The sequence below is a fragment of the Neofelis nebulosa genome, chromosome 3 (assembly GCF_028018385.1).
Source record: "Neofelis nebulosa isolate mNeoNeb1 chromosome 3, mNeoNeb1.pri, whole genome shotgun sequence".
Taxonomy (NCBI): domain Eukaryota; kingdom Metazoa; phylum Chordata; class Mammalia; order Carnivora; family Felidae; genus Neofelis; species Neofelis nebulosa.
The window spans coordinates 206,726,685-206,738,257 of record NC_080784.1 but is presented as its reverse complement, the minus strand read 5'-3'; the positions used below and the strand labels follow the sequence as shown (position 1 = coordinate 206,738,257).

The window sequence follows — 11,573 nt, the reverse complement described above, 5'->3', positions numbered from 1 at the left end:
CCAGCGGCAGCAGCCTGCGAGGACGCGGACTCCCGGAGCCCTGGGCACTCAGCGGTGGCGGGGCCGGGTGCTTGCCCCATGGAGCAGTGGCACCTTGGAGTTCTGGTTGATGTGCCTCTTAGGGGGGCGAGCTACTGGGCATTTCTCCTGTGGCAAAGTCCTGGTCGTTTCTCCTTTTCTGGGAGCCGGATGTCCATATCCTTTGCTCGTTTTCCTATTGACTTACTAACTTGTGTGAGTTGTAGGAGCTCTTTACTGGTTAAGACAAGTAGCTCAGGGGCGCCTGGGTGGCTCAGTCAGTTAAGCGTCCGACTTCGGCTCAGGTCGTGATCTCACGGTCCGTGAGTTCGAGCCCCGCGTCGGGCTCTGTGCTGACAGCTCGGAGCCTGGACCCTGCTTTGGATTCTGTGTCTCACTCTCTCTCTTCTCTTCCTCCACTCATGCTCTGTCTCTCTGTCTCTCTCTCTCTCTCTCTCTCTCTCAAAAATAAATAAACATTTAAAAAATTTTAAAAAGAAAACATGACTGCTGGGGCACCTGGAGGGCTCAGTCAGTTGAACGTCCGACTTCGGCCCAGGTCATGATCTCACGGTTTGTGGGTTCAAGCCATTCATTGCTTCGGGCTCTGTACTGACAGCTCGGAGCCTGGAGCCTGCTTTGGATTCCGTGCCTCCCTCTCTCTCTGGCCCTCCCCCGTTCATGCTCTGTCTCTCTCTGTCTCAAAAATAAATAAACATTTTTAAACAAAAGTAGCTCAGTGTGATGAGCCTCGAGTATTTGCCGTCTGCCGATTCTGCGATCGCCATTCGGTGAGGTGGATTTTGTGTGCCTTGCATCTTCCCGACCTCTCCTGCCTCTTGTGTTTTGTGTCCCTTCCCCACTCAAGGATTACGTTAAAAAATGTTCCCACATTTCCCGGTACTTTTTTGGGCTTCATTTTCACATTTTGCTCACTGATCTATCATTGGTTTTGATACAAAATATGAGCCCGGAAACCCAGTTTTCATTCCCGATAGGTGGCTGCTTGTGTCATCCATTTCTAACAAGCTGTCTCTTCTGCAGACGTGGAACACCGCCTTTCTCTTAGGTCGACACCCAGGGAAGACAGAACTTTTCTTGTGTCCCATCAGCCCGCCCGTCTATGTAGTACACGCTGTTTTGATTACTGTAGCTTTGTCCTGCGTTTTTACGTCAGAGATGTCTTTCTGTCCGCTCTGAGGCAGTTAGAAAAGGAGGGGTGCGCAGAGGGAGGAGGAGGGATTTTGTGAGACTTAACTCAGGCCTGAGTGCCTCTGTGTCTCATCTGGTGCTGCCTCTGCCGGAGTTTCCTGAAGGACAGGCCTGCGCGCTCGTGTGTTTCTAGCTGGTGGGAGAGCAGGCCCGCTGGCCTGGTGCAGCGCGGACGCCCATGGCCGGCTTGGAGCCGGGCTGTGGTGACAGGCCCCGCGAAGGGGCTCCCAGCCCAGAGGAGCGAGGGTGGGGCCGTGGCACCTGCATACCTCAGCCCAGGAACGTGGTCCTGAAGGGCACTGCTGCCCCCGCCCGGGCAGGCCGGCAGAACAGCAGAGGGATGGCAGGAGGGACGACCGGCAGGGCCCAGGGAGCATCATTGCAGGGTCGCGGCCTCAGGACTGGGGTTGGACGGAGCTTACAGAAATGGCGTGTCACAGAACCGGCTGCGCAGAATGGGAAACCCCCGAGTGGCCCTGGCTCGTATGTGTGCCTCTCAGGTGAGCGCCCCAAGCTGGTGAGAAGCCACCCATGGTGCCATCGGAGCCTCGTCTCTTCCCAGCACCAGTGCGTAGGACCTCCATTCCCCAGGCTACCTCTTGGCCCAAGTTGGCTGCTGGGGCTCCAGCCATCACAGGGTCTGGAGAAGGAAGGAGGCACAGTGGGGTGTGCCTCCATTTTCTGTGAAGGGCCTTTCCAGGAACCCCTCTTGGGAAGGGAAGACACACACTGCTTGCACGGCCTTGGCCAGACTTGATCATATGGCAGTACCTAGCTGCCCAGAAAGCAAGAAATGGGGATAAGCCTCCAGCTACCATTGGCCCATGTCCGGGCAAGGGGGAGAATCTGCCCTCAGTAGGGCTGCTCTGAAGGGGCCATCAACAGGTGTGGGTGGGACATGCCATCCTGTGGTTGTTACCTGCCTGTGGGGGGTGGGGCCCTGGAATGGACCCGTGTCCCTCCACGTGACAGTGCCTACATCCCTGAGAGTGACCTGCTTGACCCTCCCCTCCCTCCCCCCTCCCCCAGCTGGTGCCCCTGGTGCCCAGGCTGTCTGTCAGCCTTCCCTCCGGGAAGGAAGCCCCCACCCGCCATCCCTCGAATAGCCTAGGGAGGCCCCTCTGAGCTGAGTGACACTTCACAGAGCCCTGTGAACCTCAAGTGACCCAGGGCAGAGACCTGGGGACTCCACATTGGGCCCTCAGGGGGCCACTTTGGGACGGGCCATGTGACAGATGAGGCTGGCTGATTGGGAGCGGGGGCGTGTGGTCACACGTGACTAACCGCGGGCAAGGGAGGAATGGCGGGAGGGGCACTGCGACTGGTCGGGTGACAGCGCTAGACACACCGGGGAGGCCTGTGAGGCTGAAGACATGGCCCCTCTGCTGCGGGGCTGCGGTGTGGGGAGGGGACCACGTGGACGAGGGCACCGCGGCCCCACGGCCGGGCCGGCAGGGTGGGGAGTGAGGTGGGTCAGGGTGCAGGGCCACCAGGGTTTGCTGGAAGACGGTGGGGGGGGGCAGGGCGGGCACGGTCCCAGCGGGGGGGCGGAGCTGCGCTCAGGGTCGCCTCTGTGGGACTGCAGGTGGGGCACCAGGGGTGCGTGGGGCCCGGGGTCCAGCAGAAGAACTGGCAGGCAGTGGGGCCAGGGCCGCGCGGGGCTGAAGGGGAGACGCGGGCGGAGACACCGAAGCGGACAGCGAGTGGAGACAGCTCTTTGGGTAACTCTGGCTTTGGGAGGGCAGCTGGACGCAATACAGGGTCGGCTCGAAGGAGGGTGCGGACCCTAGAGCAGGTTTGGACGCCGCCTAGCAGAAAGAGTGGGTGAGGAGGGAGGGCGCAGGGGTCAGTCCGAGGTGGGCGGGGAGGGCACATGGCGGGATGGGTGGGTGGCCCGAGCCGGCAGTGGGGGCGAGGGGGCGGTGGGGGGTCACGGACAGAGGGAAGTGAACACACTGGGGTGTGCCCGCTGGAGGGTGTGGCCAACAGCTGGGTGAGCCCATGGCCCCCGCGTGCCCAGCTGCCGGCGGGGGGGTGGGGGTGGGGGGGTGGGGGGTGGGGGGGACGGAACAAAGCTGGGCAAAGGGGCTGGGCAGGCAGGCAAGGAATCGGGCAACGCTGGAGGGGGCTATGCGGCGGTGGCCGGTCGGCTAGCGGCCCCCTATCCACTCTCCCCTTTTCACTAGGAGTTGCCACCGGCTCTAAAAAACTACATTTCCCAGCCTCCCGTGGCAAGGAGCGGTCATGTGACCAAGCTCTGACCAATGAGTTGTGAGCAGCTGTGTTACATAGGCTTCTGGGAAAGCGCCTTAAAAGGAAAAGGGGTGTGCCCCTCTGCTCCTTTCCTTCCTGTTTGCTGCCTGGAATGGGGATGTGATGGCTGGAGCGTCACCCTCCATATGGATCTCTGAGGATGAGGACCCAGCCCAGGGAAGCTGTAGCAGATAGTGGGATGGAATAGGGTTTCCAAGGGCTCTTTGTAGGTGTCATGGCTGCCTGGGGCTGCCAGCGGCCAGATTTTCCTCACACAAAACAAAATAATCTTTCAATTTGTGTTCTTTGGATTTTCTCTTTCATGCAGCCAAAGCCAATCCCACTAGCAGGGGACCACAGAGCGCCAGCTGTGGGCTGGGCACGGAGGGAGACGAGGAGGGCTGGGTGGTGTGGGGAGTGGCCTCATGGGGAGGGAGCTCTGTGTCTGCCTGGGCTCGGCAGTTCCTGGGCAGGAGGCTGGGGGTCAGTGTGGTGAGCAGAGCCTCCCCAGCAAGGCCCTCAGGGAGGCCTGTATTCGTCTGGGCTCATACTTGCAGGGCCTGTGCCTTGCTGGACAGGAGACTCCTTCCAGGTGATGGAAACTACGTGGGTGTGTTCTGGGATTACAGATGGATGCGACTGCAGCCAGGACTGGTCCTGGGAGCTCGAGGAGGGGCCATCCCTCGGTGCACTCGGATCCCAGGACTGAGACAGCCCTTCCTGGCACTAACAGCGAGGTCAGCCCCCCGTGGGGCAGGGGCAGTGCTGAGGAATCCGGGAAACCACCACTCCCCTCTGCCTCTAGCTCAGTCTGGGCGCGCTGGAGACGGGGTACCTGGGAGTCTGCCTCATCCTCTCCCTCTGAGGGCAGTGGAGCAGCAGACTCCACTGGGCTCAGCAGGTGGGCTTAGGGGAAGCAGGGGCTCCCTGGAGCACAGACCCCACACCCTCTCGGTTGATAGGCTTGCCTCCTCTGGCCTGTCCTCCCGGCTCGGGAGAAGCGGAGGCTGTGGCTTCCTGCTTTGGCAGCCCCTGAGCCCACTTGGGCTAAGTTCACCGCAATGCTGTGATTTGATTTTAGGCCAAGAGCCTTCTGGAACTTTCTGGAGCTCTGGATCTCCTCTGTCAGCTGCCTACACTCTGGGTACCCAGGCCTCAGTGGTGAGACCAGGGGTGTCCCCACCTCCTCTCCCCTCTCCCGTTAGATTCAGCAGATTTGAGCCCCACTCCTGGGGCATGCTGAGCTCCGCCAGTGGGAGAGCCCCCCTCTTGGGGCTGACGGAGTCAGTCAGCAGGGTTACTTAGCAGAAAATCTCGTGGTGCCCGCGCTGTGCAGGTGGGGAGCAGGGGCGGGGGGGGGGGGGGTTGGCAGGTGGGGTGGAGCCTGGGGCGTGGTGGGCAGGGTGGTCCCAGCTGCCCCTCAGCCGCCCTTTACCCACTAGTGACGGTGAAGCCAGTGGTGGGGGGGCGCTCTCCTCACTCCTACCCAGGCAGGTGGGGGATCGCTGCCGCCCACCCCCACAGCGCCTTCTCGCTCGCAGCTCCAGCCTCAGCCCCCAGCCCTACCCAAAGTGGACGGTGGCGGGCTGCCTGGAGCAGGGAAAAGTTGCGAGAGCTCAGCCGACTCCTCGCACGCGCAGGGGGGTGCTCGCCTAGACACGCGGCCGCGGCTCCCCGGCTCCCTCTGCGGCGCTGGGCTCCGCGCGGACCAGCCCCACGGGCCCCACGGCGCCCCGGGTCCTGCCGCCCCTGCGAGCTCTTTCGGAGTCCAGGCGGGCCGGCGGCCTGCGGCCCCGTAGCCTCGGCTCTCACGTCGGGCAGCCACCCGCCCCGGGGGCCGCCGCCTCTAGCCTCCCCGCGTCTCCGGGGCTCCAGGAACCCGCGTGGGGACCGCGACTGGAGGGGAACCCGCCAGTCGGTGGAGGAGAGGTGGCCGCGCCGGGCTGGAGCGCTGGACTCGTGCGGGCCGGGCTTGCGGTCCAGCTCGGCGCTCTCGGGCAAGCGTCTGGAGCCCGGCGCGCCCCAGCTTTCCTCCGCTGGGAAGCGACGGGAGCTCGTCCCTGCGGGGCCGGGGGAGGATGCGCCCAACACCCGCGGCCCCCGCCCCGCCCGGCTCCGTCGCGCCGGGCTTCCCGCACCCCTAAGGGCCCCCCAAGGCTCCACGGAGGTTGAAGGGGGCGTCCCTGAAGCTAGAGGATCCGGGGTGGGGGAAGGGGAGACGCGGGGACGCGGGACTCTCGGACAGTAGCCTCAGTCGGCCAGCACCGAGCGCGCGCGTGTGGCGGAACCCAGACGCCATCCGACCGCAGCCTTTGGCCACGGGACACCACGCCCGCGGGGAAACCGAGGCCTGAACCCAGCGCCTGGTGCAACAGCCCCCGAGGCGCCTCGGTCGCGCCAAGTACGCACCGACGGGACCGGACGGGACCGGACGGGACCGGCGCAAGGCAGCGCGGGAGCCTGAGGGACGCGGGTTCGGCCTCCTGCGGTTTATTGATTGAGTCAAGTTCAGCAAAGTGCTTCCGAGCGGGCCGAGCCCGGCCCCGACGCGAACAGTCGTTTATAAATTTAAAACTCTCCTGCAGCAACGGGCTATGTACAGAGTCCACGACCGAGGCCTTGCACGAGCGCGGCGGCGGGCGCCTCCGGGTCCCCGTCCGCCGCCGCGCTCACAGGTGCGGCGCGTAGAAGGCGGGCGCGCCGTAGGTCTGCGAGCCCAGCACGAAGGGCGACAGCACCGCCGGGCTCGACAGGAAGGGCAGCTGCGCGGCGCACACCAGGCCGCCGGGGCCGTGCGCCGGGTACCCGGCCGGGCCGTGCATGGCGAGCGGCGCGCCCATGGGCGGCGACGGGCTGAGCGGGCTGAGGCCGCCCGGCAGCCCCGCGCCCGGCCCCGCGCCCGGCCCCGCGGCCCCGCCGCCGCCGGTCGGCGCGCTCGTGTCGGCGCCGGGGTTTTGCTTCTTCCACTTGGTGCGGCGGTTCTGGAACCAGATCTTCACCTGCGTCTCGGTGAGGCTCAGCGACAGCGCCAGGTTGAGGCGCTCGCACACCGACAGGTAGCGCGTCGCCTTGAATTTGTTCTCCAGAGCCACGAGCTGCTCGTAGGTGAAGGCGGTGCGCGCGCGCCGCGGCTTCCCGGACTTGGAGTCCGAGCCCGTGCGCTTCCGCTTGGGCTTGGCCGCGGCCGCGCCCTGCGGGGTCGTCCCCGCGCCCCCCCCCCGCCGCCGCCGCCGCCGCCGCCGCCGCGACCCCCGGCGGGCCCGGGGCTCCGGGCGAGGTCCCGCGGGGGCCGGGGGCTGCAGCCTCGTCCACCGCGCCGGGGGGCGCCTCGGCCTCGGCCGCGCCCGGGCAGCCCGACCCGCGGGCCGCGAGGCCGCCGCCGCCGCCTCCCCGCGCCTCCTCCGCGCCGCGCGCAGTCCCGGCCTCGGGCGCCCCGTCGTCGTCGTCGTCGTCGTCGGGCGCCTCGTCCCCGCTGTCCGCGCTCGGGCTGCGGCCGCCGCCGCCGCTGCTGTAGCCGCTGGCCTCGGCCTCGTCCGCCTTGTAGGGGTCGCCGGCGTCTGCGGGCGGGCGGGGAGCACAGCACAGTCAGGACGCGGCGCCCTCCCTCCCGCTCCCGCCCCGGGGAGGGTCCCCTTCTCTCCGCTCCCCCCCCTCCTCTTCCCCTGCGCGCTTTCGTTCTCCCCCCTCTCCCCTCCCGCGCGCCCGGGGCGCCTCGCTATCCCTTCCTCGCTTGCTTCTCTCGAAGCTTCCCCTGCGCCGAACCTCCCGGGCCGGGCCCGGCCGGGCCGGCCGGGCCGGTGCCGCGCGCGGGGTTTACAGCGGAGTGAAGGCTCCGATCGATCCGCGGGGCAGATACAAACTTAATTAAACTCATTTTGTGTAATGTACAAACTAGTTAACGGCCATTTAATTTATTTCGGCGTAGATTACCCTCCAATTACCGAGAGGCGAGGGCCAGCCAATTACCCAGCATTTTAGAGCTGGCTGGCCAGAGGCGGCGGTGGGGTTGGGGCCGCCTGCAAGGAGGGGGGGGGGGGGGACTCCTGGGGACCAGAACGGGCTGCCCTGGCCCCGATTCCACCTCAAGCCTCCCGGGCCTGGAACTTGGCAGCAGTCCTCCCCGCCGCCGAAACCCCGGGGGGGTCTGGGTCCTGACCAGGAGGTCCGGTCCTGGGCGGTGGGGGTCCGGAGCGGGTACTAAGTCGGGGGTGTGTCCCCGCTAGGCCCAGTCTGCGCAGCAGCACGGCTCCTCCCAGCAGAGGCCCCTGAGGTGGCTGCATTTTGAGTCGGGGAAATTTGCAAGAAAGGGTCTGTCCTGGGCAGGCCCTGGGAGGGCATCCGCGCAGACTCCACCCCCACAGGTGGTGGTACCACCGACCGGCCGACCGTGAGAAAAGCCAGGCAGGTGCCCTACATAGTGCGGCCCAGTCGGCACCGAGGCCCCTGCTGTTGAGTCAGGTTGACATGGAGAACCTGGGAGACAAACGTCAAATTCGGTACCAGCAGACTCCTCCAGGGCAACTGCAGAGGTTAGGTGGAAGTCGGCAGGGCAGGTGGCCTGACCCCCCAGGCACACCCCTTGGTGGGAGCAGGGGCTATCCCCTAGGGGACCCTGAGAGCACCTGGCCATACAGCCCTGCCTTGTCCCGGGGAGATCTGAGGAGGGAGAGGGCCTGGCCTGGCTCCCTCCCTGAAGCTGCGAGAGCCAGGGCCTTCCGCTGGGATGGGCTCCCGATGCGGGTGCAGGCTCGGGGTGGAGACTCCCAGAACCCAGGCTAGGCCCAAAGCCCAGAGGGTTTCCCTCCGGCCGGCCTGGGCTTGCTCCCCCTCCATCTAGACCCCACCTGGAACCGGCAAAGCCAAGTACCTGAGGCCCCCATGCCCCAAGGCTGCGGCCCCAGCCCCGGCTGCCCTGCGCTCGCTCCCGTCCCTGCTCGGCGAGGGGCTGGGAAGTTGGAGGGAGAAAGGGCCGAGGAGGGGGAACCAAAAGCAATCAGGAGCCGGTCGAATGCAATTCTCGATCAATAGCGGCCCCTAATAAGTGTAATAGGTTTTAATCGAGTAATTATCCGAATTTTGACCCTATAATTTAGATGTTCGGGGGGAGTTTGCAAGGTGCTTGAAAGAGATATGCATGCTGCCGTAATGGGATATCGACCGGGCCGGGGGCGCGGGCCGCCCCATTACCGGCCGCTTTCCGCCGCTAAGCACATTTCCCCTTAACTGTAATCGAAGGGATTTAATTGTTTTTCCAGAGATAACCAGCGTTTTGTCACAATTAGTCTGATTTGTCCCAAAAAAAAAAAAAAAAAAAAAAAGGAGGAGGAGGAGGAGGAAAGGGGGAGGAAGGGAGGCCTCCGGGCGGCTGTGGTGGGGGCGGGGAGGTCACGGGCCCGCAGCCTCGCAGGCGCCCTCCTCCTCCGGCACCAACTACCTTCCGAGGCCGGCCCCGCGGCCCCGCTGCCCCGCAGCCCCGGGACCCGCCGGCGGAGCCATCCCGGGAGGCGCGGGGCGGCGCGGGCCCCGGAGTCCGGGTCGGACGGAGCCCCGCGCGCTGCGAACTTCGCACACCGCCCCGGCACCCGGCCGGCCAGGCGCGCCGAGGGGCCCAGGAGCGTGAACGCGTAGATGCGGCCCGTCCCCCCGCTCCCCCCCCCCCCTCCGCACCCGGAGCGGGCCGCGTCCTACTCACGCGGCGGCTCAGCTCCGGTGGCGGCCCCAGCTCCTCCGGCGGCGGCGAGGGCGCGGCGCTCCAGGTCCTCTGAGCGCGGCGGGCGCCCCGGGGCGGAGGGGGCCGGGGCGCACGGGGCCGGGGCGCACGGGGCGCACGCGGCGGGGCCCAGAAGCACACAGCGGCGTCTCCTGCTGTTGAACTTGTTGGGGTCCAGAATGTCCAGCACCGAGAAGGACGTGGGGCGCGGCGGCGGGCCGGGCCGGGCCGCCCCAGCCCCTTCGGGCGCCGCGGGCACCGTGTCGCTGGCGGCGAGCGGCGGGGGTCCCGCGCGGGCGAAGGCGGGCAGCTCGGCGCGCCCGTCCATGGCGTCCCGGGCGGTGGCGGCGGCGGTGGCGGCGGGCGGTGCGGGCCCCGGGCCGGGCCCGGGCGGCGGCGGCGGCAGCGCCGGGCCGTCCCCGGGAGCCGCCGGGCCGCTCGCGCTCATGCCGGCCTCCCGCCGCTCCGGCCGCTCGGGCCCCGCCGGCTACTGGGCTCCCATCCCCGGCGGCCCCGGGCGCCGCCGCACGGCCCGGCGCAGGCGGCCTCGGCTCGGCTGGCTCTCGGCCGCTGCCGCCCGGCGCTGCCTCCGCGGCCGCCTCAGGCGCCCGCCGCGCCCGGCCCGCGCATTTATGGCGACCCCGCCGGCGGCGCCCACGCGCCCACACGCCGCACACACGTGCGCCCGCAGGCGGCCGCGGGGCGCCGCCGCCCTCGTTAGCGCGCGCGCCTAATTGGCTGCGAACGGCCCCGGGCGGAGGAGGCGGGCCCCGCGCGGGACACACGGACGGAGCCCCGGGCCCGACCGACAGACGCGCAGCCCGGAGCCCGAGTGCGGGCCGCGAGCGGCTGTCGCGGTCAGCGGCGCGTCGCCGCGCCTCCGCTCGTCCAGAAACGGTGCGCCTGCCTCCTGGGCGAAGGGGGAGGAGCCGCCCTGGCTTTTAAATAATTGCGGGATCGGTCGGCGGAGGGGCCGCGGAGGCCCCGGGGCGCGCGGGCGGGCGAGCGCGAAGACTCGGCCGGGACATCCCGGCGCGGGACGCGGCGGGCAGGAGGCCTCTCGTCCGGCTCCGGGCCGCGCAGTCCCGGCGCAACCGCGGTCCCCGAGGCCCCGGCGTCCCTCCGCGGCTGGGGCAGGGGGTGGGGTCGTGGCGGGGGGTGGGGGGTGTCCCCGGAGGCAGACTCTCGGCGTCTTCCGCGCGTCTCCAGCCCCCTCCCTCTCCTTCGGTGGACCTCGGTCCCGCCTCTCCCGGCCGCTCGTCTCGGGGTCGCCTCTCGAGTCTCTGAGTCTCCCTGGCTCAGGGTCCTTGTCCCTCCGGCCCCTCCCGCTCCCGCCCCCTTCGCGTCGTCAAACTAGGGCCCGGCCTCGTGTCCCCGCGAGGGGCGGGGCCGGCGGCCCCTGGGTCGCTCATTAGAAGTGGGATCGAAAATGAGGGAGGCCGGACGGCTCTCCCGCCCCCGCCCCCGCCAAATGGGGACGGAAGAATCGTACAAACGGCAGGCGGCCTACATAAGAATCGATACCCTTCAAGTAAGGGGGCATCGTGCGGCAAACTCCTCCACCCCCGCGCCGGAGAAACCAGAAGCCCCGCGGGCCGGGGCTGTATTTGCGCGTATTCACCCACAGCTGCCACGTGTGCACCACCGGGCCCTGCGGCCCTCGGAAGGACCGGCCAGCGTCGGCGTCCGAGGGTAAGACCGCTGCTGCCCCTCGGCGGCGCCCTCCCCCCTCCTCCCGCCGCAGAGCCCGCGAGCTCCTCGACCGTCGCGTCGCCGGTGGGACCCAGGTGGGAGCGGGCGGTGGGAGCGCGCGTGCGAGGGTCTGCAGGGTGTGAGGCTGTGTGTGACGGGCGTGAGTGTGCGCGCGGGCGTGTGCACGAGCGGTGTGCGCGCCACCTCACACTGCGGTCCCCGGAGCCTGCTCCGCGCACAAGGACGGGTCCTTTGCAATTACCGCGGGCAATGATCCTTTGGAAGCAGAAATTAAAAGTTGGGAGAAATAATGGGGGACCAATCGGCTGTAATTTGGGCCCAGCTCGGACATGCTGAGCCTCAGGGAGGCTGGGACTGGGGGGAGGCAAGGGCTCCCCCCTCCCCTCCCTCCCCTCCCCTCCCCCGCGTGCTGGTCCATCCCGAGATTCTAATCAGACCCACAACACTGTGTCCTTCCTTGCCAGGACTTGATTATTCTTTATCTTTAAATTATAAATCACCTCTGGGGGAAGGAGGGTGGATAATCTCTCATCACAGGGAGGTAATTATTTCCTTCCCGCCCCCACCTTCCTGGTGGGACTCTTAGGCTCTCTCTACCCCTCCCCCAGCTAAGTTTGAATATAGATGTGCACACCCCATTCACACACACACACACACACACACACAC

General features: G+C 67.3%; 1 protein-coding gene across 1 annotated transcript; it reads right to left on the bottom strand.

Annotated features, from left to right (window-relative positions):
* Positions 1-6,152: 6,152 nt before the first annotated feature.
* Positions 6,153-9,641, bottom strand: NKX1-1 (NK1 homeobox 1). Its single transcript, XM_058719732.1, is given in 3 exon segments — positions 6,153-6,716; positions 6,718-7,040; positions 9,176-9,641. Coding segments are annotated over 3 exon segments (1,353 nt in total).
* Positions 9,642-11,573: the final 1,932 nt, after the last annotated feature.